Genomic DNA, 24,460 nt, shown 5'->3' with positions numbered 1-24,460 from the left:
TACTCGTTGATGGTTTGAAGCTTGATTGATTTGCTGGGGACCTTATGGTGTGAAGATTCAGGTCAGGCAATTGAAAATTCTTTGGTTATTGGAAACAGCTTATTGTTTGTGCTTTAAGCTGATTTGGGGTTCCTTATTCTTCAGGTGTGAGCATTACCCACAGAATTTGATATGGCAGTAAGCTTTATTGAAATTTAATTTCCAAAATCTCTTTCGCCTTTCCTTTGCTCGTAGACAAGTTAAAGAAATTTCTTGCATTAGTGAGTAACTGAGATAACTTTGGAGTGCCTTTTTTGTAATTACCTGGTGGCCACATTTATTTTTAACATTCTTTGTTCTAGAAGAAGTGGTACAATATAAGAAGTAGCATTCATTGAGTTTCTGCATGGTGTGGTACACTGTACTAGATGCTTGGTAAGTCCAGAATAATGATTTATTCAGTACTCACAAGGAACTTACATTATAATGGGGGAGTCTGAAATAAAACAATTTAGAACTAGAATTGTCTAAATATAGGATATATATACATATCTCCTCTCTCTCTCTCCCCCCGCTCGCTGCCCCACCATGTATATGTATGGAGAGAGAGGAGAGGTAGTGTGTTGAAGAGGATATAAATAAGCTCATAAAGTGCAAGAGTTGGCTGAAGGGAAAAAATGGCTCATGGCTCTGGGAAATTAGGGAAAGCTTTTTTGAGGAGATGGGGTTTTAGGAGGACTTTAAATGTGGGAAGAGCCGAGGTCTCTCTGGTGTAAGGGGGGACAGTGTGAGCGAGAGAAAGGCAGAGGTCTAGAGTATACGCAAGCACAGTTTGCCGACCTCTCTAGGGACCTGCCTCCCAAAATAAAGAAGTTTTCACAGCAAAGGAAGTGGCAGGTATTCATATACCTTGCAACTCTGTGAACGGTGAAGGAAGGGGAGGGATGGAAATGCTCTTGCCTGATCTAATCATGAGGGTGTTGCTGCAGAATAGAGCTGGGTCTCTCACTAATAATAACTGTGGCATTCGTTGAACGTTTACTATGTGCCAAACACTGTACTACACTCTAGGGTTAAGTACGAGGTATTCAGGTCCAACACAGTCCCTGTTCCAACCAGGGCTCACATTTTAAATGTGAAGGAAAACATATTGAATCCCCATTTTACCGATGAAGAAACTGGGGCACTGAGAAATTAAGTGGTTTACCCAGGGTCACACAGGAGGCAAGCGGTGGAGCAGGGATTGGAACCCAGGTCCTCGGAGTCACAGTCCCGTGATCTTTCCACTAGACCATGATGGCTTGGTGCCATCATCCAGGAAGGCCAAGCCCCTGACACAGGACTAGTGAAAGATCTTATTCTTGCTTTTGATTTCAAATTTGAATTGGCAGTTAGATCAACTGAAGAGTCAATAGCTTTGGAACCAGGGAACAGAAAAAGGATCATTTTCACATGGCAAGGAGGACGGTGGGAGGGACGGAGCTATTTTTCTCATGGATTGAAGTTGCAGGTCCTTGTGCTCTCCTTCAGAAAATGGATTCAAACTTTGCCCCAAAGGCCATGAATCGCAAAGTGAGAACTGACGTAATTTCAGAAGACTCTCACTACTTTTTCAAAAGAAAATGGAAATCCTTTGCATGCCTAGTTTCTGCTATTTAATACTGGAGAATTTGACTTGGGGATGTGTTGTAGAAATATTGACTTCAGTGTAATAATAATGTTGGTATTTGTTAAGCGCTTACTATGTGCAGAGCACTGTTCTAAGCGCTGGGGTAGACACAGGGGAATCAGGTTGTCCCACGTGGGGCTCCCAGTCTTAATCCCCATTTTACAGATGAGGTAACTGAGGCACAGAGAAGTTAAGTGACTTGCCCACAGTCACACAGCTGACAAGTGGCAGAGGCAGGATTCGAACCCATGACCTCGGACTCCAAAGCCCGTGCTCTTTCCACTGAGCCACGCTGGCTATAAATTATCCCTTTCCCTGTCCTTTATGCTATGTTACCCATTGCCTACTGGGTTTTTGTTGAGGACTCTATATGTGGGTTTGTGTGCGGGGGGGAAGGGAAAGAGAGAGTGTGTGCGCGCGTGCATGCATGCAGGTGTTGCGGAAAGATTAAGAGTAGAGAGAGACTTCATACAACCCTATTTATTAACCTGGAGACTTGGTGTGCTGTGAGACACATACCAAGTTGAAAAAGAAATAGCTTATACAGTGCCAAGTTTAGAACCTGGCATCGTGAACATAACCAGGCAGTCTAATTATGAGCTACCAACCTTGAAGGTTGAAGTTCATTTATTTCTGGCAGAGAAACAGCTTTCCTGTTTTTAAGAGAAAGAAAAACATTTCAACTACTCGCTAAAAGGAACTAGTTCCTTGAAAATCAAATAACTTATAGAGGAAAAAAAATCCACTTAGTGGTTTGGGTGATCTTAGAGAGAATGAATCCATTATAGATAAACAGAATTTCTTTTTAAAGCATATGTGTGCAAATTAATAAACAAATACATACAGCATCTCCATTCTTCACAGTTTATGAGAATACTGTGAAAGGTGAGAATAATAATAATAATGGTATTTATGAAGCACTTAACTATGTGCCAGGCACTGTACTAAGCGCTGGGGTGGATACAAGCAGATCGGTTAGGACACAAACCCTGTCCCATGTGGGGCTCACAGTCTCAATCCCCATTTTACAGGTGAGGTAACTGAGGCTCAGAGAAGTGAAGTGATTTGCCCAGGGCCACACAGCAGACACGTAGTGGAGATGGAATTAGAACCCATGACCTTCTGACTCCCAGGCCTGTGCTCTATCCACAATGCCATGCTTCTTCTCTACTTACGTGTGTCTCACGTGTGTAGTGAGAGGTTGAAAGGGCTTGTGCACAACTAACAGTCCATTCTGTACTATTGTCTCACCAAGAATCCTTTGTCACAGAGGTATGAATCTGGCTTTTGGTGTCTTCTGGAAGTCGCATGTCCGGGGGGTGTCCTGCTCCTGATTACTGCATGCCTGGCTCCTCCACCTACTACTCTTTCATGGTGTTTGAGACTTGTTCCTTGTTATACACCAGCTCACACCCAGCAATCTCTACACACACACCCAAGGGTTTTCATCAACAATAGGGAACTTAGAGATGCTATTGAAGTCTGCTGCCTCCTGGAGCAAACTGCCCTTGGGAGGACCAAATGTAACCCCGATTAGGCTCTAGAAGCCCTTATCTACCTGCTACTCTTAAACCTGACTCCCTCCTTCTGCCTCCCAAAGTGTGCTGCAGAATGGAGCTGGCAGGATACAGGCATCTGTAAACAGACATTCGGGAGTTGACATCTCTAGTGTCTTCCTAATTCTGCGTCCATGGAGACCAAGACGTAGGTATTGGCTGATGTGTCTGGGCCTCCTTCGAGGCCATGTTTTAAAGAAGAAAAGGCCCCCCTATGTGGTGACTCTCACTTTGACTGGTATACTGGACAGAAGACTACTTGCTACGGCACACAGGCTGGGGAGAAGCTGGGTTTGGCCCATGTCCTCTGAAAGGCTAAGTAAATTTCACAGAGTTGAAAGAGCAGGAGGTGGGTAATTGTCTACTGCTGCAGTTCACCTCTAAAAGCTAGTTTTCTATTTGCCTGGCCTCTTATGCTCTATCTGACCATTAAAACTGAGCGCTAGGATATCAGAGAACTCAGAACAAAGCTAAAAATAGGAGGATGGACAAAGTCCCCCCCTTCTCTCTCTCTCTCCCTCACTCTCTTTATCACAGACACACCCACCCACCCACCCACCGTATATGACCACCAAGTTCAAGGATTTTAAACATTCCAGCAACTCCATCAACTCTTCAGAGAGCCAACAAAAACATTCATAGCCTTAGGCCCCTCTTTCTCCAGAGGTCCCCCCTCCCTTTCTCCTGAGGGGCCCCCTCTCTCTTTCTACCTATCTCTCCCTTTTCTTCCCCTGCAGCTGCCCCAAAGTAGCTCCGGCCAAGAATCTGTGGTCAGATTGGGGTGGGCCTTGCAGTGCACAGGCAGGTGCTGCTATGTGGATTAAGCCAGGTGGTCCAGGAAGCAATCACAAGGCCTGAGGCTCATTCCCAGTTCCAACCCTGGTTTACCGTGCGATTTGGGGCCACCCGCCCAACCTCTCTGGACTTCAGAAAACCTGGGCCAGATCTTTACTGAGTCAGTAATTCATTTCTGAGGCCTGAAGTCATGTGTTTGTTTGGCCTTGTTTTCTGTACGTGCACGTCAACACAACGAGGAACCATCTTCATGCGAATCGTTAGATTGTCGGGCCCTCATTGGGCTTTTTGGACGTACGCCTACGGGAAAACTGGCAGTGGGCCTTCTTTGAATCTGTGGCACATCTAATTCTATAGGCGTACTGTGTGTACGAATGCCAGCCCACATACGTGCATACAAATACATACTGCATTGGTGATTCTTGGATATGTACATATGTGGACATGTATATCCAAAATCTTTGGCGAGTCCAAATAACAGCTGAAGAAAACCTCCAATCAGTCAGTTAAAAATGCAGAGATCTAGCATGGCCCACTAGAGAGAGCATGGGTCTGGGTGGCAGAGGACCTGAGTTCTAATCTTGACTCTGCCAATTGCTTGCTGTGTGACCTTGGGCAAGTCACTTAGCTTCTCTGTGCTTCGATTTCCTTCAACTGTGAAACAGAAATTAAATACCTGTTCCCTCTCCTACTTATACCGCGAGGCCCATGTGAGACAGGGCCTGTGCCCCACCTGATTAACTTGTACCTACCCCAGACTTGTAATAATCACTCAACAGCCACCATATTCATGCTCACCAATACCGAGGATTGTTACAGTGGTATTTGCTAAAGACGCAGCCTACGTCCTCAAGGAGGCACAAATGTGTTAACTAAATTAAAGATTTCAGTCAGTGCAAAGACACTTTAAAAGTTTGGATGAATCCTTCTGTGAATTATAACTCAATTAGAATCCCAAACGGGGGGCAGAAACTGTGTTGCACAGAGAGAAGCCCTATCTCTTTTGGAATTGACTGGGGAATTTTAAGGTAGGAAGCTATAACTCATATTAAATTGGACAAATTTTCCCGGTGGTTCTGCAGAGCGGAATGTTTATGAGGACTCAGGGGGGTCGGTGCTCTAACCGGCTTGGAGAGACTCGGGATTGGTTGATCTGGGAGAGACCTCCTCTTTCTTTCCCGCAAGGATTCCGGTGGCCCCCAAGTGGTCGGCGGCCATTGCTAGCGGGTGGCTTTGCCAGCCGCGTGTCTTCCGACTTCAGTGCTCTTGTTCGATTTTCCGAGATCTGGCCAAGAAGAGGCAACAAGTTCCATCACGACGTTTCCCTTCTCCGTTTTCCTCTCCAGCAGGCTGTCTGCGGAATATCCAGGCTGACATTCGTAGCACCCCAGAGAGTCTCTGTACTGTGAACTGCAGCAAAGAGCCAGGGCGAAGGGAGGGAGGAGGGTGTGTGTGTGTGGCTGACATGAAAAGAGAGCCCAGCAAGCCAATACACTGATTCCCCTCTGGAGCTTTCTAACAATCTCTGGAATGGCTCAGATTTCCCCCTGGCAATCAGCCTTTGCTTTCTTTCCTTTCTAAACTGCAGCTTTGATAAGCAGCAAAGCTTCAAAAGCAATGGGACCTGAGTGTCCCACATGGCTATTCTGGCAGGCAGACTGGACTCCTTCCAAGTTTCACTTGGAAGAATTGATCATTCTCAGTTTCTTTTTCCCTTTTAGGTTTGGGGCAGAACTGGGGAACTTCTCAGAGTAGCGGCATAACGTAGCGGATAGAGCACGGGCCTGGGAGTCAGAAGGACATGGGTTCTAATCCCAGTTCCGCCTCTTATCTGCTGTGTGACCTTGGGCGAGTCACTTTACTTCTCTGTGCCTCAGTTTCTGAATCTGTAAAATGGGGATTGAGACTGTGAGCCCCAAGTGGGACAGGGACTGTGTTCAACCCTACTAGCTTATGTCCACCCCAGTGCTTAGTACAGTGCCTGGCACATAGGCATTTAACAAATACCACAATTATTATTATTAATCCTGGCTGCCCCACGTGTCTGCTTGGGGCCATGGACAAGTCGCTTCATTTCTCTGTGCCTCACTTCTCTGGTCTGTAATATGGGGGAGTAAGACTGTTAGCCCCATGTGGGACATGGACTGTGTCCAACTCGATTATCTTGTACCTACCCCAGTGTTTAGTACAGTTCCTGGCACATATGAAGCACTTAACGAGCACCATTAAAAAAAAAAAAAGGAACCGGCAGGCTCTGCTGCTCGGGAGTACATGCCCTGAGTCACTAAACCTCTTGGAAGGTTCATTCATTCAATAGTATTTACTGAGCGCTTACTAAGTGCAGAGCACGGTACTAAGCCCTTGGAATGTACAAATCGGTAACAGATAGAGACAGTCCCTGCCCACTGATGGGCTTACAGTCTAATCAGGGGAGACGGACAGACAAAAACAATAGCAATAAATAGAATCAAGGGGATGAACATCTCATTAAAACAATAGCAAATAAATAGAATCAAGGTGATGTACATCTCATTAGAAAAATAAATAGGGTAATGAAAATATATACAGTTGAGCGGACGAGTACAGTGCTGAGGGGAGGGGAAGGGAGGAGGGAGGAGCAGAGGGAAAGGGGGGAAGAGAGGGCTTAGCTGAGGAGAGGTGAAGAGGGGGTAGAGGAAGAGCAGAGGGAGCAGAGGGAAAAGGGGAGCTCAGTCTGGGAAGGCCTCTTGCAGGACGTGAGCTTTAAGTAGGGTTTTGAAGAGGGGAAGAGAATTGGTTTGGTGGAGGTGAGGAGGGAGGGCGTTCCAGGACCGCGGGAGGACATGGCCCAGGGGTCGACGGTGAGGAGGTGGGCGGCGGAGGAGCGGAGCGTGCGGGGTGGGCAGTAGAAAGAGAGAAGGGAGGAGAGGTAGGAGGGGGTAAGGTGATGGAGAGCCTCGAAGCCTAGAGTGAGAAGTTTTTGTTTCATGTGGAGGTTGATACTGGAGGTTTTTAAGAAGGGGAGTGATATGCCCAGAGCGTTTCTGCAGGAAGATGAGCTGGGCAGTGGAGTGAAGAATAGCCTGGAGCGGGGAGAGAGAGGAGGAAGGGAGATCAGAGAGTAGGCTGACACAGTAATCCAGCCGGGATGTTACGAGAGCCCGTAACAGTAAAATAGCCATTTGGGTGGAGAGGAAAGGGCGGATCTTGGCGATATTATAAAGGTGAGACCGGCAGGTTTTGGTGACGGATCGGGTGTGTGGGGTGAACGAGAGAGCCGAGTCAAAGATGACACCGAAGTTGCGGGCCTGAGGGATGGGAAGGATGGTCGTGCCATCCACAGTGATAGGGAAGTCAGGAAGAGGACAGGGCTCGGGAGGGAAGATGAGGAGCTCAGTTTTGGCCATGTTGAGTTTTAGGTGGCGGGCAGACATCCCACCACCTAAAGGTTCTGGAATCCAGCTTCTCCTCTGCTCTCCCTGTCACTGCTGAGCCACGACAATCAATCCATCAGTTATGGAGTTCCTGGGAGAATTCTGTTAGTCTCGGAGCTATTAGCTCTAGAGGACTGATACGGAAAAGGCACGCCAAGAAGGGGTGGGGTCTTGTTCTCCAGTGGCAGGGGTGGGAGACACCACTAGGTTTGCAGCGCTTGGAAGCAGCAATTGCAGCTTTACTGACAACATATCAAGGAGGGGCTCCACATCATTCCCCAACCAATGGGTAATCGGGGACGGTGTCAACGGAAGAGTCACACCGACCATTACTATCTAACCCCTTTAGTACACCTTTACTCAGGTCCTTACCAGTGTCTCCTGCTATCGGTCCTCTTCTCCGTCTGTTCTGTTCCATGATTCCTTGGTCAGATGTGCGAGTGTTCCCCCCTACTCCCCATTTCCTGGTCTCAACCAGTTTCAGCTAAAGCTTGCCGTTGGTTCTGATTTCCTTTCCCCCGGGGCAACTTTTCTTCTTTTGGTGATCAATATTTTGCAAGTCTAGCTCTCGGTCTTCCACCTGGCCTTTCCCCTTACATCCTTACCTGTCTTCTACCTGAAGTAAATCTGACTTTCAGCCTCACATCTTTTGCTATTTCCTTCCTTTTTCAACTTCAGTTAAAGCATAAACTGCTGTGTGACACCTATGAAGCAATGTGGCCTAATGGGAAAATAATAATAATAATGATGGTAGTTGGTTAAGTGCTTACTATGTGCCAAGCACTGTTCTAAGCACTGGGGTAGATACAAGATAATCAGTTTGTCCCACGTGGGGCTCACAGTCTTAATCCCCATTTTACAGATGAGGTAACTGAGGCCCAGAGAAGGTAAGTAACTTGCCCAAAGTCACACAGCTGACAATCGACGGAGCCGGGATTAGAATCCATGACCTTTGACTTCCAAGCCAAGCCACACTGCTTCGGCCTCTAAGTCAGAGGATCTAGATTCTAATCACAATTCCATCACATACCTGCCATGAGAGCTGGCTCAAATCACTTAACCTATCTGTGCCTCAGTTCCCTCCTTTTTAAAAAATGGTATTTGTTAAGCACTTACTATTTGCCAGGCACTGTACTGAGCTCTGGGGTCGATACATGCTAGTCAGGTTGGACCCAATCCATGTCCCACATGGGGCTCACAGTCTCAATCCCCATTTGGCAGATGAGCAAACTGAGGAACAGAGAAGTTAAGTGGCTTGCCCAAGGTCACACAGCAGAGACGTGGCAGAGCTGGATTTAGGTCACAGTTCCTTCTGCCTCCCAGACCCATGCTGTATTCATTCAATAGTATTTATTGAGTGCTTCCTATGTGCAGACCACTGTACTAAGTGCTTGGAAAGTACAAGTCGGCAACAGAAAGAGACAGTCCCTGCCCTTTGACGGGCTTACAGTCTAATCGGGGGAGACAGGCAGACAAGAACAATGGCAATAAATAGAGTCAAGGGGAAGAACATCTCATAAAAACAATGGCAAATAAATAGAATCAGGGTGATGTACATCTCATTAAACAAAATAAATAGGGTGATGTAGATACATACAGTCGAGCGGACGAGTACAGTGCTGAGGGGGTGGGATGGGAGAGGGGGAGGAGGAGAGGGAAAGGGGGGAGAAGAGGATTTAGCTGTGGAGAGGTGAAGGGGGGGTAGAGGGAGCAGAGGGAAAAAGTGGGGAGCTCAGTCTGGGAAGGCCTCTTGAAAGAGGTGAGCTTTAAGTAAGGATTTGAAGAGGGGAAGAGAATTAGATTGTCGGAGGTGAGGAGGGAGGGCATTCCAGGACCGCGGGAGGACGTGGTCCAGGGGTCGACGGCGGGATAGGCGAGACCGAGGGGCGGTGAGGAGGTGGGCGGCGGAGGAGCGGAGCGTGCGGGGTGGGCGGTAGAAAGAGAGAAGGGAGGAGAGTTAGGAGGGGGCAAGGTGATGGAGAGCCTCGAAGCCTAGAGTGAGGAGTTTTTGTTTTGAGCGGAGGTCGATAGGCAACCACTGGAGGTGTTTAAGAAGGGGAGTGACATGCCCAGATCGTTTCTGCAGGAAGATGAGCCGGGCAGTGGAGTGAAGAATAGACTGGAGCGGGGCGAGAGAGGAGGAAGGGAGATCAGAGAGAAGGCTGACACAGTAGTCTAGCCGGGATATAACGAGAGCCCATAGCAGTAAGGTAGCTGTTTGGGTGGAGAGGAAAGGACAGATCTTGGCGATATTTGCTGTATCCACAAAGCCATGCTGTTTCTCTGTTTCTCCTTCATCTGCAAAACAGGGATTCAGTAGCTGTTTCCTCCTACTTAGACTGTGAACCCCATGTGGGACCTGATTGTCTTGTATCCACCTCAGTGCTTGGCATATAGTAAATGCTTGACAAATAGTATTGTTAATTTATTCTTACCGTTATCATTCACCAACATCATATCTCCTTTGTCAACACATGCCCCTGTAAGTACAGTCGGGCAGGAGACACAGTCCCTGACCTTAAAGAGCTGACAATTCAAATGACACAAGCCATTCACAATGCTTTGGCTGACTAGGGAATGTGGAAGGGCCAATGTTGTTTGTGACTCAACTAGTGTTGGTGGGGAAGAGAGAACATAGGAAAATCTTTGGAACGGAGATCCGGAAACGGAGATCCGGAACACATTGTTCCAGGCCTGACTGGAGGAAAATTTCTAATGCACTACAGGCTGACGGCTTGTTGCTGGAAGGAGATCATTTCCGGTAACCTCAGAACACACCCCTGCTCCCAAAACACACCAAACCTCACTTGGCGCAAACCCAACTAGACTAGATAATAGTACACTTAATCAAAAGGAGTCGGAGAAAACAGAACTGCATACTTGCAGGAGGCCAGTTAAATGTAGCTGGAGTTCTCGCCCTGCAGGAGATCTGAGCCAGCCTGTTTGTTAGCCTCTTACCAGCTTCAGTTTCTATGTTAGGAAGACCTTAAGACATTTCCCAGCCCAACAGTGTAAATAAGCTCTCACACAGAAAGCACTCAATAAATACAATTGACTGAATGGCTGATTGACTGATGGTACTCAGTAAAATTGCTAGCAACCCAAGAAACTATCCATACCTCCATGGTTATACTTCAGCATAGGTTAAACCCCAGCATCCTGACCTTGCGGGAGCCCAAATGAGTTGGGCTTGAGGCTGGCCCGCCCCGTCCTCGCCTACCTTCAACCAGCCGGCTGAACTTGGTCCCGGCAGATGTCAGAGCAGGGGACCATCTTAAACAAAGAATAGCTGCCCAAAACTTCCCTGGAGAGCCGGATTTAAATCCTGCTTAGATGTGGTTCTCTTTGTTATCTTTTAGGGATTTTGTCCACACCATCGGGACCTGAAGCAGTAATCCTTGAATGGTGACCCAGGATCTCCAGCGGGTTGACCTCGAGTCGGCCGGTGGGGAGAAAGCCGAACTCGGGGGACTTGGGGGATGGAGAGAGCGTGAAGGGAAGCAGGATCTGGCAACAGGAAGCTGGCAAAGAGAGTCTTGAGTGCAGCCTGCAAATCCAGCACTGCCTTTGAGGGCCGGCGTTTGTTCTTAGAGGCAATGTTGGAAGTCACGGCTGCAGCTGGCAAAGTCGGGTGCTTACAAACAATATGAACAACAAAATCCTTGCCAGCTCTCCCCCTCTCTGCTGACATTTTTTTCCAGTAGAGATCAGCCAGGTGTTTGCCCTTGCTTACTTCTGTTCCTTGCATTTCCCCCCACCCACCAAACTGTCCCTTGGGTTTCAAGAAAAAGGAAGGATCACCCGTACTCTGATCTAGGTGACTGCAATCCAGTCAAGAGCCATTCATATGGCAGATTCTCTCTTGAAATGTCAGGCACCCCTCCTCCTTCCCAAAGTCTCTCCACCCTCTCTCCATCCTCCCTGAGAGCGTTTTGGAAATTCAGTGAACCAGAAACAAGAAGCTTCACTCATTTGATTTTGTCTCTCCTTCCTCAGAGCAAAAACGGAGCTCCCGGCCAAAGGATGATAGTCTGCTGGAGGATAGTCCTCATTCTGCTGGCCAGAGCATGAGTCATGCTCTGACCCCTCTCTTTGGATTCCTTATGAAGTAGCATAAATCCCCACTCTTTATTTCCCCCGATTAAGTCCCCCACATTTTTCGGCCAGATTGCTTGGAGCTGCCGACTGCAATATATGCAGAACGAGCGGTTTCCGTATCTGCGCCGCAGCTGGGGCAGGAAGGGAGGGGCCGTCATAAACCGAGCCTCTGCTAAATGATCCGGGCTCTGGGAAATCTAAGCTCAGATCTGCCATCCTGCCCTAGGAAATTCATTAACCTGCCCCTGGCCTCAGTTTACCTGTTTGGAAAACGGGGGTGACACCTTGAAATCCTTCCCAACACCGGGAGCATTGTGAGGGAGAAGGGAAAACCGGATTTAAACTGTTTGGCAAATGTAAATCTGGAGTAGAAATGCCAAGTAATCTGAGTGTAGCTCTCACAGGATCTCTCTGAGGTAGCCTGTCTCAAGTCCTTCAAGAGATTCTTAAACAAGGGTGTGAGGAGGGGAGGGAATGTGTCTTCCCCTTTCTCTCAATGCAAGGAGGTCATTCATGCAATAGTATTTATTGAGCACTTACTATGTGCAGAGGACTGTACTAAGCGCTTGGAATTTACAATTCAATGCTGAGGGCTGCCTTGGAAGCCCACCTTTTAACACCTAGTACTTTTGGGGATTTGTCTAGGGGCCAATGGCAGGCACGGGCATATTTTCAATGACTCTGATTTCAGGGTGGCCACGATTACCGTAGATCTGGAGCATCTTTCCAATGTGGCTTCGAGAGTCCCAGTGTGAGACTGTAAACTCATTTTGGGCAGGAAACGTGTCTACCAGCTCTGTTATGGTACTCTTCCAAGCGTTGAGTACAGTGCTCTGCGTACAGTAAGTGCTCAATAAATGCGATTGATCGACTGAGGGAACAAAGGAGACCTCAAGACAGGCAGCTGAGCATTACTTCGTGATTTTCTGCCTGAAGTAGGTTCACTTCTGTATCACCCAGAGAGTACGGCAGTAGGCGGAGGGAGGTTGATCCTTTCCCTGCCTTGTGGGTGCTACTTCCTTCAGGACCCTCAGATAGAAGAGTCAAACTCAGTCTTTGGAAGAGGCTTGAATGCTCCTCCTGCTTCTGAGGCTTTATGGACCAATCACTTAATCCTTCTTTGAAGTTGTTTTCTCTGTCAGCAGAGCTACAGCAAGAAGCAAATTGTCCAAACATCTGTTCACTGAACTAATTGATCTCTCTCAGTTCTCCTTTTACCTTTCTGACCAGCCCTTTTCAATCTCTTTCACTGGCTATTCTTCCACCTCACATCCCTTAGCTGGAGGTGTCCCTAAAGGGTCCATTCTAAGTCTCCTTCTCTTCTCTCTGTGTGGTCACTCCCTTGGGGACTGCCTCCCTTCCCAGGGCTTTAACTTCCATGTGCTTCTGGACAACTCCCCGATCTACCTTGCCAGCTCAGACCTCTCTCCTCCTTTATATAATCTCTCATTTCTTCTTGCCTCCAGGACATCTCTACATGAATTTCCCACCAACTCCTCAAGCACAATTTATATACAACTGAACTCCTTGTCCTCCCTTCTAAATCCTCTGCTCCATCTAACTTTCCCATCACAAGCATGGCTTAGTGGAAGGAGCACGGGCTCGGGAGTCAGAGGTCGTGGGTTCTAATTCCGGCTCCGCCACTTGTCTGCTGTGTGACTTTGGGAAAATCACTTAACTTCTTTGTGCCTCAGTTACCTTATCTGTGAAATGGGGATTAAAAGTTTGAGCCCCACTTGAGACAACTTGATAACCTTGTATCTACCCCAGCGCTGAGCACATAGTAAGCGCTAATCAAATACCATGATTACGATTATGATCTTTTCCTGTCTCTGAAGCCTGCAACCTTGGCATTGTCCCTGAACCCACCCTTTCTTTAAACTCCCATATACAGTCTGACACTAAATTTGTCATTTTTTTCCTCCACAGCATTCTAAGATCTTCCTCTTTCATTCCTTCAAAATGGCTCTCAAGCTGGTACAGGCAATTGTCATATCATGGCTTTTCCTTTACATCAGCCTCCTCACAGAATTCCCTGCCTCCAGTCACTCCTATCTCTAGATCAAACACTGCTGCCCAGACCTTTTTCCAAAACACCATTCTGTTGTTTTTTCCCCCATCCTCAAAAACCGTCTGTGGTTTCCCTTTCTTCTCCACATCAAGCAGACACTTCTGACCATTGGCTCCAAGGTTATTAATCAATGCTCTTTCCTTCCTAGCCCCTACGTTCATCCACTTTCTTCTCCCACTGGACCCCAGCTTTCACTCTTCATTTCCTCTCAGCCTAACTTATACATTATGCCTTCCTCTTATCTTTCCAACCTGTGACTTCTTGCTCATTCCTTTCCTTCCACCTGGAAGCCCTTCCCCTTTTGTGTGTACCAGACCACAGCTATCCCCTTTTTCAAAACTTATCTGAAATTCCTTCTCCTCCAGAAGACTTTCCCCAGTTTATTTCTCACTTTCCCTAGTTGTAGTCCCTTTATTCCCAGCCCAGCGCTTCGCATCAGTCATGCATTTAAATTCTCACAACCACCTACAGCACTTTTGTACACGCCCTAGTCTCTAAACACTCACCTAACTATCCACTTTTCTCTTTCACCTATTTTTAAATGATCTTAATGCGTTCCCTAGATTTTAAGCTCCTTGAGGGTAGCGATCTCAACTACTACCAACTCTTTTGCTCTTTTTCGAAGCCTTAGTAAAGGACTCTGACACAGCAAGCGCTTACTAAATGTGATTGATTGATCGAAACATGCAGAACCAAGTTGATCAAACCCAAGTTTTGATGGGTAGCCCACACTTTCCATGATCTGAACTAATTCCAAATGCAGATAGACTATTCACCTTGAGATTATACTTTTTGCCAAAAAACATGTATTTTAGAATTCTAGGAGGGTTATCTATAGGTTTAGGCTAGTATTGTTCTAGGAACCATCCTTGTTTTTGAGAAAGAAAAACAACATCTATATGTCTTTCGGTCATCTTCATAGGCAACGGAGACGCTCTTGGCTCCCCACCCATCTGATTGATGACACTGTCAATCACTAATAAGCATTATATGGAATCAAGCTGTGTCAGCAGATTTCACCCACCCTTGAGCTCCCTGACTTTCTCCCCAAAACAGAGAGCAAGGCTGTGTCACCTATTTACTCAGCTGCTAAAATTAAACTTGGTGATTTCATCCCGTTTGCATTCGCAACCAACCGTGGCCAATCCGTGCCTGAACTTCCAGAAGAAAACAAGCTGAGGTCCCAGGAGGAGGCAGCCCCTCGGCCCTGGGTTTGTCACTGCTGTGTCCCACACTCTGCTCTGTTCTATGAGAAATGTCATGGTTCTTGGTGGGGCTTACATATTTCTCGGTAAGAAGTCATAGGGTCGGAAGGAAAACATTATGTCAGTAGGCTGTCCCTGCCAAAAGCGCTCTAATCGGGAAGGCCTGAGAGGAGGAGGAAAAATAAGAATCCAATATCAAGTGCGGGGAAAGGCATGTGGTGCCCATGAGCTGTTGGAAGTGTGGATTCAAAAGCCACGGGGGAGCCCCGAGCAACTCCGTGACCCGAACTGGGATTGTGGGGTGGGGAGGAATGTGTCAATTAACGCCCACATATTCAATCCTGTCAATTCTACTCTCACCACTCGCTAAAATCTGCCCCTTCTTCTCCATCCAAACTGCTACCACATTAGTACAGACTCTTCTCCTGTACCGCCTTGCTTTTGGCATCAGAATCCTTGCTAAACACCCTCCCTCCTGTCTCTCCTCATTCCAGTCCATACTCCCCTCTGCTGCCTAGATCACTTTCCTTCAAAAACATTCAGACTGTGTTTCCCTACTGCTCAAGAAACTCTAATCGTTGCCCGTTCACCTCCACATCAAACAAAGACTCCTCACCGTTGGCTTTAAACCACTCAATCGCCTTGCCGCGTCCTACCTCATCTAGCTACTCTCCTGCTACAACCCGGCCAGCACACTTCATTCTTCTAATGCTAACCTTCTCACTGTGCCTTGAACTCGTCTACCTCGCCGCTGACCTCTTGCTCACATCCTACCTCTGGGCTGAGACATTCTCCCTCCTCATCAGACAGATAAGTGCTCTCCCACACCTCAAAGCCTTATTGAAGGCACATCTCCTCCAAGAAGTCTTCCCTGCCTAAACCCTCCTCTCCTCTTCTCCATCATTCATCCTTCATCCATCCTTCATCCTCTCTCCAAGCCCCAAGGCACATACGTATCTATCTGTAACATTCATTTATGTATGCGTGTTAATGTCTGTCTCCCCCTCTAGACTATAAGTTTGTTATGGGCAGGGACTGTTGCATTGTACTCTCCCAAGAGCTTAGTACAGTGCTTTGCAAATAATAAACACGATTGAATGATTGAATGGGACTTAGGTGTGAGTTGGGTTTGGGGCGGGGGGAATTCTTTCACCTATGCTCTGCCTCTCCTCCCTAGAAACCACGGGATCTTAGTGATGAATTGTTTGTTGGGTTCCCTCCTTTCCAGATCAGTTATGGTCAGGGCCAGTGTGAGTTCAGGGTCTTGGACCGTAACTCTGGGACTTGGCAGCCGGATGAAGCCTTTCCAATTTAAAAGGGGTGGGGAGTGTGAAACTGGGGGGTGGGGGAAGAGAAAGGATTTAACGAGTGCAAGGACTCCATGCCCACTCTGTATTTCAAAATGCCTTCTCACGGAAGGAGTAGGAGGGCCTAATTTTCCGTGTTGAACTAATTTATTTGTAAATATCTATTATGAAAGTTTAGCTGCTCATCTGTTTCCCACAAGAAGCAGTATTCTTCCCAATTGGATTTCCCGCTAGAAAGAACCCTGATAATCTCCAGGTGACCCCCCTGAAACCAAGTACTAACTTCATGCCGTTGGTCTTTGGGCCGTGTAGCTGAGACTCCGTAAGGGTGGCCAACTTCAACAGAGTTATCTCTGAATCTCTTCATCTCCACCTGCTGATTCCACTGACAGAATTTTCGACTTTTCTAGCCCTCTATCCCTCCTGCCACCCAGCGAGGAAATCCAGAGACACCTAGGATTCAGATTTAAGCCACCTCTATCATGAAATGCATGGTAAATTGACAAGGAATGAGGGAGAAGCTCTCCTTCTTCCCAAAGTTGTGTGGGCTGAGGAAAGGGCTGGGAGCTGGTGAGCATTTGAGAAGGAGAAGGATTGAGAGGGAAAGAGAGAAAACTGGGGCAAAGGGTTCCTTCCCCTCCCTCCATGATGCTTAGAAACTCAAAGGCTCAGGTTGGCCTGGATTTCAGCTGTGACTGAATGACAGTCTGCTCAGTGCTGAAGGAAGTAACATCCAGTCATACCGCGGATCTGGTCTTATCTTCCTCTCACTAACCCAACTTGTCACTGTCAAGAAGAATTGACTGGTTTTGCAGCAAAGAATGCCAGTTATCAATCCCCCTTGTTTTTAGTTGAATATGGATCCAGACCCCTGCATGACCCCAGCCAGTAACCTTTAAGAGCATACAAGATCCTTGTAGGTTTTTTTTTCATTTTTTAAAAACTGCTTAGCTCTTGGCCAGTGTAAAGGAGATCATGACTCAAGATTATCAGGAAAGTCACTCTTACCAATCCCACCTCCTCTCATTTTTAGCCCCATTGCCAATTGAGGTCACCGTAACACATATTGAATTGGAAATTGAAATTCAGTTTCTGAATTTGACCTCCAGGTGACTTTTAAATAAATTGAATTAAATTATATTCCCATCTCTCAAATTCCTCCAAAGTACTGCAAAATTAAGTTAATAAGGCACTAACATGTTCTGTTTTGTTTTTTGGCTTGTGAACAGATTGCTGAACAACAATTTGATCAAACATATTGCAAGGCGATCCTTTGGCGAGTTGGAGAGTTTGAAATTCCTGTGAGTTGTCTTCTGAAATCCACCTGCTTCTCCTTTCTCTCCTAAGTCAAAAAATTCTTAAGGCTGAAATTTACCCTTCGTTCAGTCCTGATGATGATCAAATATCACATCCATTTTTTTCTTTCTTTTTTTTCTATCATTTTTTTCCCCCGGGGATAGGTGACTCATTTTGAGAATTTTAGGGGATTTATCTTTTCCTTTCCTCTTTCTTACTCTCTAGCTACCTCTACAAAAATGAAATTCATACAATTGAGCCACATGCCTTCAAAGGACTTCATTCTCTGGAACAGCTGTAAGTATGGAGAAGCCAGAGTGATTGAAAAACTGATTTGTAGGGTTGCCATGGTGAAGTGTGGTTGTGGAAAAGAAATGGCAGTGGTAAACTCTATTATAATACCAATAATAATAATAATAAAAACATTATTAAGTGCTGGTTATGTGCCAAGTATGGTGCTGAATACTGGGGCAGATACAAGATCATCAGATCAGACAAGGTTCCTGTCCCCCAAAGGGCTCACAATCTAAAAAAAAGAATATTTTACAGGTGATGAAAGTGAGGCATGAAGAAGTTAAATGACTTGCCCAGAGTTACACAGAAGGTAGGTGGCAGAGCTGGGACTAGAACACCTAGTCAATAACAGTGGTCTGGAAATTGTTTTGAGATTGGATTAATTCCTTGGATTAATTCCAAATTTTTCAAACCTTGTTCTGGGTGGAGCCAATTAAATGTCTGTTGGCTTTTTAGAATATTTCAGTGTACTCATCTCACCTCAAAATAGCTTCAGAATTAAATGAATGAATCCATTTTTATCTTCTCTAAACCAGTGATCAAGTATGGTTTGGAGTTATGAAGCAATGAGTGAAGTAAAGTATTTTTAGGTCGATTCCGTCTAGAAGGGAAGACTGAGCACGGCCCTGCAGTCGTTCTCGAACTGACATTTCCAGAAGCAAAGGCTCTTGCTTTTCCAAGCACTCCCATAGCCAGTTTTGCGGAGTGAGGGTCAAAGCAGAACGTATCCAATTATTTTTGTGCTCCCAACCCCATTCCTGAAAGTGAAATCCAAACTCTTACATTTCGTCAATGGCAACCTAGAGTAACTGCATGAGGGAGAAACCATTAGAGCCTTTTCCAATAGTGAAGCTTTATTGGACATATTGGGAAGAGATGATGTGAGCCTCATAAGGATGTGTTGGAGAATATTCCTCTTCCGACCGTAATCACCCCCTAAAGTGAATAAATTCAAGACAGTGACAGAGTGGAGAAGGACAGAGAACATCTGTTTTTGATCTTTGACAGAGGCTTCATTCCAAGACAATAGACCTTGTTCAAATTCCCCAACGAGGCAAAGATTTCAAGCAAAACTCAAATCTGATTGATGGACAGCACCATATGATTTTTTTTAATCCAAAGCATTGACAAAAACACCCCAACTTATTAAAGTCCCGAAGTACCCCCAGATGGAAAATTGAGAAACAGAATGGTGTTTTCATTTTACAGTGATTTGTGAATATTTCTTTCCCATCTTCCATTTACCAAACCAACAGCCAAGTGTGGTGATGACACATTTATTCCCTTGTTATTGGAATTCAACACATTATTTAGAGCTCTCCATCAATATTTATTGCATGTCTCCTGGGTGAATGGAACACTTTACTAGTTGCTTGGGCACATTCAAGAAGGTTAAGAGACATGGACCCTACCCTCAAGGAGCTTTACTTTACCAGATTCCTTTTGGAAGGGCCTGGGTTCTAATCCCAGCTACCCCACTTCTCTGCTTTGCATCTTTAAGAATATTTTTGGACTATGAGCCCGTTATTCGGCAGGGATTGTGTCTATCTGTTGCCGAATTGTACATTCCAAGTGCTTAGGACAGTGCTCTGCACACATTAAGTGCTCAATAAATACAATTGAATGAATGAATAATAATAATAATAATTATGGTATTTGTTAAGCGCTTACTGCATGCCAAGCACTGTTTAGGCACTGGGGTAGATACAAGGTAATCAGGTTGTCCCATGTGGGGCTCTTAGCCTTTATCCCCATTTTACAGATGAAATAACTGAGGCACAGAGAAGTGAAGTGACTTGCCCAAGGTCACATAGGAGACAAATGGTGTAGCAGGGATTAGAACCCATCTCCTGACTCCCAAGCCTGTGCTCTTACCACTATGCCATGCTGCTTCTCTTGGGCAAGTAATTTAACTTCTTTTAACTTCTCTGTTCCTTCGTTAACTCATCTGTAAAATGGGGATTAAGACTGTAAAACACATGGGACTCGAACTGTGTCCAACCTGATTAACGTTTAATAAAATTCTGACATATAATAATAAATATCATTTATTGGCCCACTTTGAGAGCTTGACTATGGGAGTCAATTATCACCGGAAGTTAGCAATTGATTTCAGATTGATAAACTCTTGGATGATTTCTGTCCCAAATATTAATTCCATTTGGAGATTTTTTTCCTCCTTTTAGTCATGTTTCTTGGAAACTTAGAATCATAAAAATTTCAGAGATCATCATGTTTACCCCCAGCAAAAAAATCAATTAAGTGAAGCTGTCCCCAAACCACTGTACTTTATTGCCAACAATCTTCCTGTTCTCACCACATGACCAGAATCAAGAATGAAGAATATAATCCTTCCTTACCTACAGTATGGCAAACCAAGCCCAAGGAGAAAAGTCCTCCTTTTTTTTTTTTTAGGAATGTTGGGTGTGTGACTTCTTGTTTCAAGAAATAATCCCAGGAAAACCCAAGAGAGGTCGATGTAAATGGAATCTGGAGCCGAGGGGCTAAATCAATCTTTACCTCTGGCATTCGCTGGGAGATATTCTGCTCTTTTGATGAAGTTCAAAATTCAAAAACCATTTCTCTAAGGCCATTGATTGTGTTTGTGTTTTTTAAATCAGTTATCTCCACTTTAACAACCTGGAAAATCTGGAGACAGAGACCTTCAGTGACCTGCCCAAACTGGAAAGATTGTAAGTAGGAGGTGGGGTGTTTGGGGGTGGGAGTGGTGGAAGGGGAGAGGAGAACAGGGCTCTCGGCTCAGGCACTTGTGGATTTTCTACAGTTGGTGGATTTTTCCGGGATGCTGTGCCCACCCGTCATTTCAGGCACAACTAATAAATCAGCATTAGTCACTTTTGGGCGGTTTACATGAAAAAAAGAAGAAAATGTCAGGAGGGGAAAACAACTCTCAAATTAAAAAACACAAACCAAAAAAACAAACCCAGAAGCATACATAATAAAAAGAAAAGAAATTAACCCTCCCTTCTCTCCCTGCCTTCAGAGGGTTAATCATCAATGAACTCTCCAACCAATCAATGGTATTGTTTTCTGTGTGCACAGCACTGTACTAAACTCTTGGGAGAGTATAACAGAGTGGGTAGATATGTTCCCTGCCCACAATGAGCTTACAGTCTAGAGAGGGAGACAGATGTTACTATAAATGTAGTATATAATTTATAACTATGCACGTAAGTGCTGTGAGGTTGAGGGTAGGGCAGAGAATACCAAATGCCCAAAGGTCATAGATCTAAATACTGTAAAGGAAAGAATTGTTTTTAAGCATTGAACAGCACATGTTAAACCTTACCATCTGCATAATGATTTAGCTAGAAAAAGTTTACTGTAACCCTACAAGTGTTGTTTTAGTTCTCCGTTCAGGTTCCGTCAGCTCTGCTTCCCACTTAATAATAATAGTGGCATTTGTTAATGTGCCAGTTACTGTACTAAGAGCTTGCTTACTTGGCCTTCAGGTACAGGGGATGGAAACACCTGAGTGCTACATTCAGAAAGTAGGTTTTAAAACACTGGACTGAAACGTTTTTCTTCTTGGATCTGTCTTCCTCCAGATTCCTGCACAACAACAAAATTTCCAGAATTCAGCCAGGAACCTTTTCCCAGTTAGAATCCCTCAAGCGCCTGTAAGTCAACGTGAATGTCTGGAAAAGAATCACGGGGATCAGAAAGGAATGGGGGAAGATTCTGAGGAAACTTCTTGGTTTCAGCTTTTGCTTTGGGGGCATCGTAGAATCACCTCAAAGTTGTCAAAGCCTAATGCTGGCTATCTAGAGTCACTCAGAACATGATGATTGTTGAGATTTAAGCCTGCTTAAGTGGTGAAAAGGGTGAACCAGGAAATGCTGCTCCCAACCCCCACCAGTCCCCTGGCTCCAGGCTGCCCTTATCTAGACTGGCGGGGCCCTTTATATCAACTTCACAACAAGAAACCTGACTAGATTTGGGATTCTCAACTCATTGCCACACGTGTATCTTATGGAAGGAACTGCACAAGTAGTGCAGTTTTTGCCCTTTGTCTACCTGCTGGGTATTGAATTGGTTTCTTCCGTTTCTATTTGAAGACCCCTAGGAGCTCTGAGCTGTGAAACTGAGCTCCCAGGGACTGTCACCTTTTGCATCTTAGTCCCTGTGCTTTCATTCAGTACTTTAAGGCTGATGATGTGCAGTTGACTAGCTTGCACTCCCTCTGAAGGTTTTACCTAGTTAACCGCTGCCCAGATGGAGAATGTATTTGTTTTTGCTTGATAGAAAAAAGTGAACCTGTCAGAAAACTCAGTGAATGAATTTGTCAGAGCTAAGTGAGACACTTCACTGTGGAGAGAAGCAAATATAAGGGTTGAAAGGGAATTTTCTTGCCTGCTTTCAGCAGCTCATCTCTCTCTTTGGTCCCATTTTGGTAAAATGGGGTGTGTGAGTGTGTTTGCATAGATGTGTGAATGAGTCTGTCTCAGATTGCTGTGTGGTTGTGTTGGTTAAGCATTGTGGCCTAACAGATAGAGCATGGGCCTGGGAATCAGAAGGACCTGGATTTTAATCCCAGCTCCGCCACTTGTCTGCTGTGCTATCTTTGGCAAATCACTTCACTTTGCTGTGCCTCAGGTACCTCATCTGTAAAATGGAGATTAACACTGTGCCCCATAGGGGACATGGACTGTGTCCAACGCTGATTATCTTGTACCTATTCCAGTGCTTAATAAAGTGCCTGGCACATGGTCAGCACTTACAAATACCATTAAAAAAAGAAGAGAGAGTCTGGGAGACCAATGTTGCTCATTTCTTTTTCTCTGGGCAGACGGCTGGATTCGAATGCTTTGGTCTGTGACTGTGAGCTGATTTGGTTGGCGGAGCTGTTGAAGAAGTATGCTGATCAAGGCAATGCCCAGACAGCGGCCACTTGCGAGAATCCCCGGGGTCTCCAAGGCAGGTCCCTGACCACGGTGACGACCCAGGAGTTTAACTGTGGTAAGCAGCCTGTGAGGGTGCCTTCTTAGAAATGTTCATATTGGAGGGGTGAGTGGCATAAGACCAATTTATTTGTCTAGATTATATTACTTCCATTCTCCCACTTCTGACTAAGACTCTGGGGGCTCCAGTAGCTGAAAGAGGATCAAACCTGAACTTTGAGGATAGGAGTTCAGCCTCTTTTGTGTATTTTTTGGCTCTAAGCCACAATGACTTCTCAAATGGATTCCTTGAGGTGGTACTAAGGCAAGATTGAGCAGATAACTTTGATTGTCTCCAAGGTACTCCAGGAGCATCTCAGTTCTTCAAGGGGTCCCACTGCTCAGAGCTCTTAAATTGGGATGAGCACTTCAGGCTAGAAAAGCCACATCTGGGGAAACAGGGCAAACAATCTGCCACAAAATAATCTGTAAAGTCAAATGGCCTAGGCCTGAAGTTTTAGCCTCTCTTATTGTCTGATTTGCTGGTGTAATTGAGGTGCAAGATGTTTTCAGGGATGACCAAACTGAGTAGCTGTGTATCTGCCTAGCTGATTAACCAATCTTAGTGCTGTCTAAACAGGAAGAAAAGCTGTGTCTGGGCAGGGTAACGACTTGCACACCTGGATACTCAAATGGGGTCAGCTACTGTTGAAGCCCAGAAAATGAACTATGTAGAGAGGATCCTGATGATAGAAGAAGAATTGGAGAGCTATTTGTGGGTCCTTAAGAAATGGGTTCAGCCCCAGGTTCAGCAACCAGGGCAGTTTGCAGTGGTTGATGGCTTACCGGAAGGGAATTTCAAGGACAGTGATCTACTCTATGGAGCCAGAGTCTTGGGGGGGTATCCAGGATCCTAGATGCTCCCCAATTATGGAAATGCAGCTCCTCCCCAGTTCCATAACACCCATTACTGTGGGCTGAGCACTGAACTAAGTGTTTGGGAGAGAACAACACTGTAGAGTCGAGGCTTTTAGGGACAAGAGGCCCCCATCTAGGGTTACAGAACAGTCTGGAGACCTCTCATTCAAATGGGGAATCTGTCCTGGTAGTTTAATGCCCAGCAGAATGTCACGTTGAGTAGATTGTGAATCCTAAGGCCGAGAACCCTTTTGGGAAGGCCGATCCTGATAGATCGACCGATCAACAGGATTCATTGCATGGCTCCTGTATTCAGAGCAATGCATTAAGTGCTTGGGAGAGTACGGTATGACAGGTTGGTAGACACGTTCCTTGCCCACAATAAGCTTACAGTATAGAGGGAATAGATGTCAGGGTGAGGGCTAAATCAATCGGTGGTATTTATTGAACACTTACTATATGCAGAACACTGTTCTAAAAGCTCGGGAGAGTACAATACAGTAGAGTTGGTAGACAAGATCCCTGCCCACAAGAAGCTTACAATCCTGAAGGGGAGACAGGCATTAAAATAAATTACAGATAGGGGAAGCAGCAGAGTATAAGGTGGGCAGGGATTGTCTCTCTCTATTGCTGGATTGTACTTTCCAAGTGCTTAGTACAGTGCTCTGCACACACTGAGCGCTCAATAAATACAATTGAATGAATGATTAAAGGATATGTGCATTAAGTTCTGTGGTGGCTTAGTGGAAAGAGCATTAGTGGAAAGAGCACAGGCTTGGGAGTCAGAGGTCATGGGTTCTTATTCCGGCTCCGCCACTTGTCTACTGTGTGACCTTGGGCAAGTCACTTAACTTCTCTGTGCCTCAGTTACCTCATCTGTAAAAAAATGGGGATTAAAAAATGTGAGCCCCACGTGGGACAATATGATTACCCTGTATCTACCCCAGTGCTTAGAACA

The 24,460-nt window shown here is 45.7% G+C and overlaps 1 protein-coding gene across 1 annotated transcript in view; it reads left to right on the top strand.

Moving 5' to 3' along the window:
• The window catches only part of LOC100075357 (peroxidasin-like), a 68,001-nt gene that overhangs the window by 16,972 nt on the left and 26,569 nt on the right, over positions 1–24,460 (top strand). Inside the window, 5 exon segments of the mRNA XM_029070674.1 lie at positions 17,323–17,394; positions 17,615–17,686; positions 20,305–20,376; positions 21,253–21,324; positions 22,494–22,663. Of these exon segments, the coding sequence (XP_028926507.1) occupies positions 17,323–17,394; positions 17,615–17,686; positions 20,305–20,376; positions 21,253–21,324; positions 22,494–22,663 (458 nt within the window).

Source organism: Ornithorhynchus anatinus, chromosome 8 (genome assembly GCF_004115215.2).
Source record: "Ornithorhynchus anatinus isolate Pmale09 chromosome 8, mOrnAna1.pri.v4, whole genome shotgun sequence".
Taxonomy (NCBI): Eukaryota; Metazoa; Chordata; class Mammalia; order Monotremata; family Ornithorhynchidae; genus Ornithorhynchus; species Ornithorhynchus anatinus.
The sequence above is the reverse complement of the archived record's forward strand: the minus strand, read 5'-3'. Positions and strand labels throughout refer to the sequence as shown.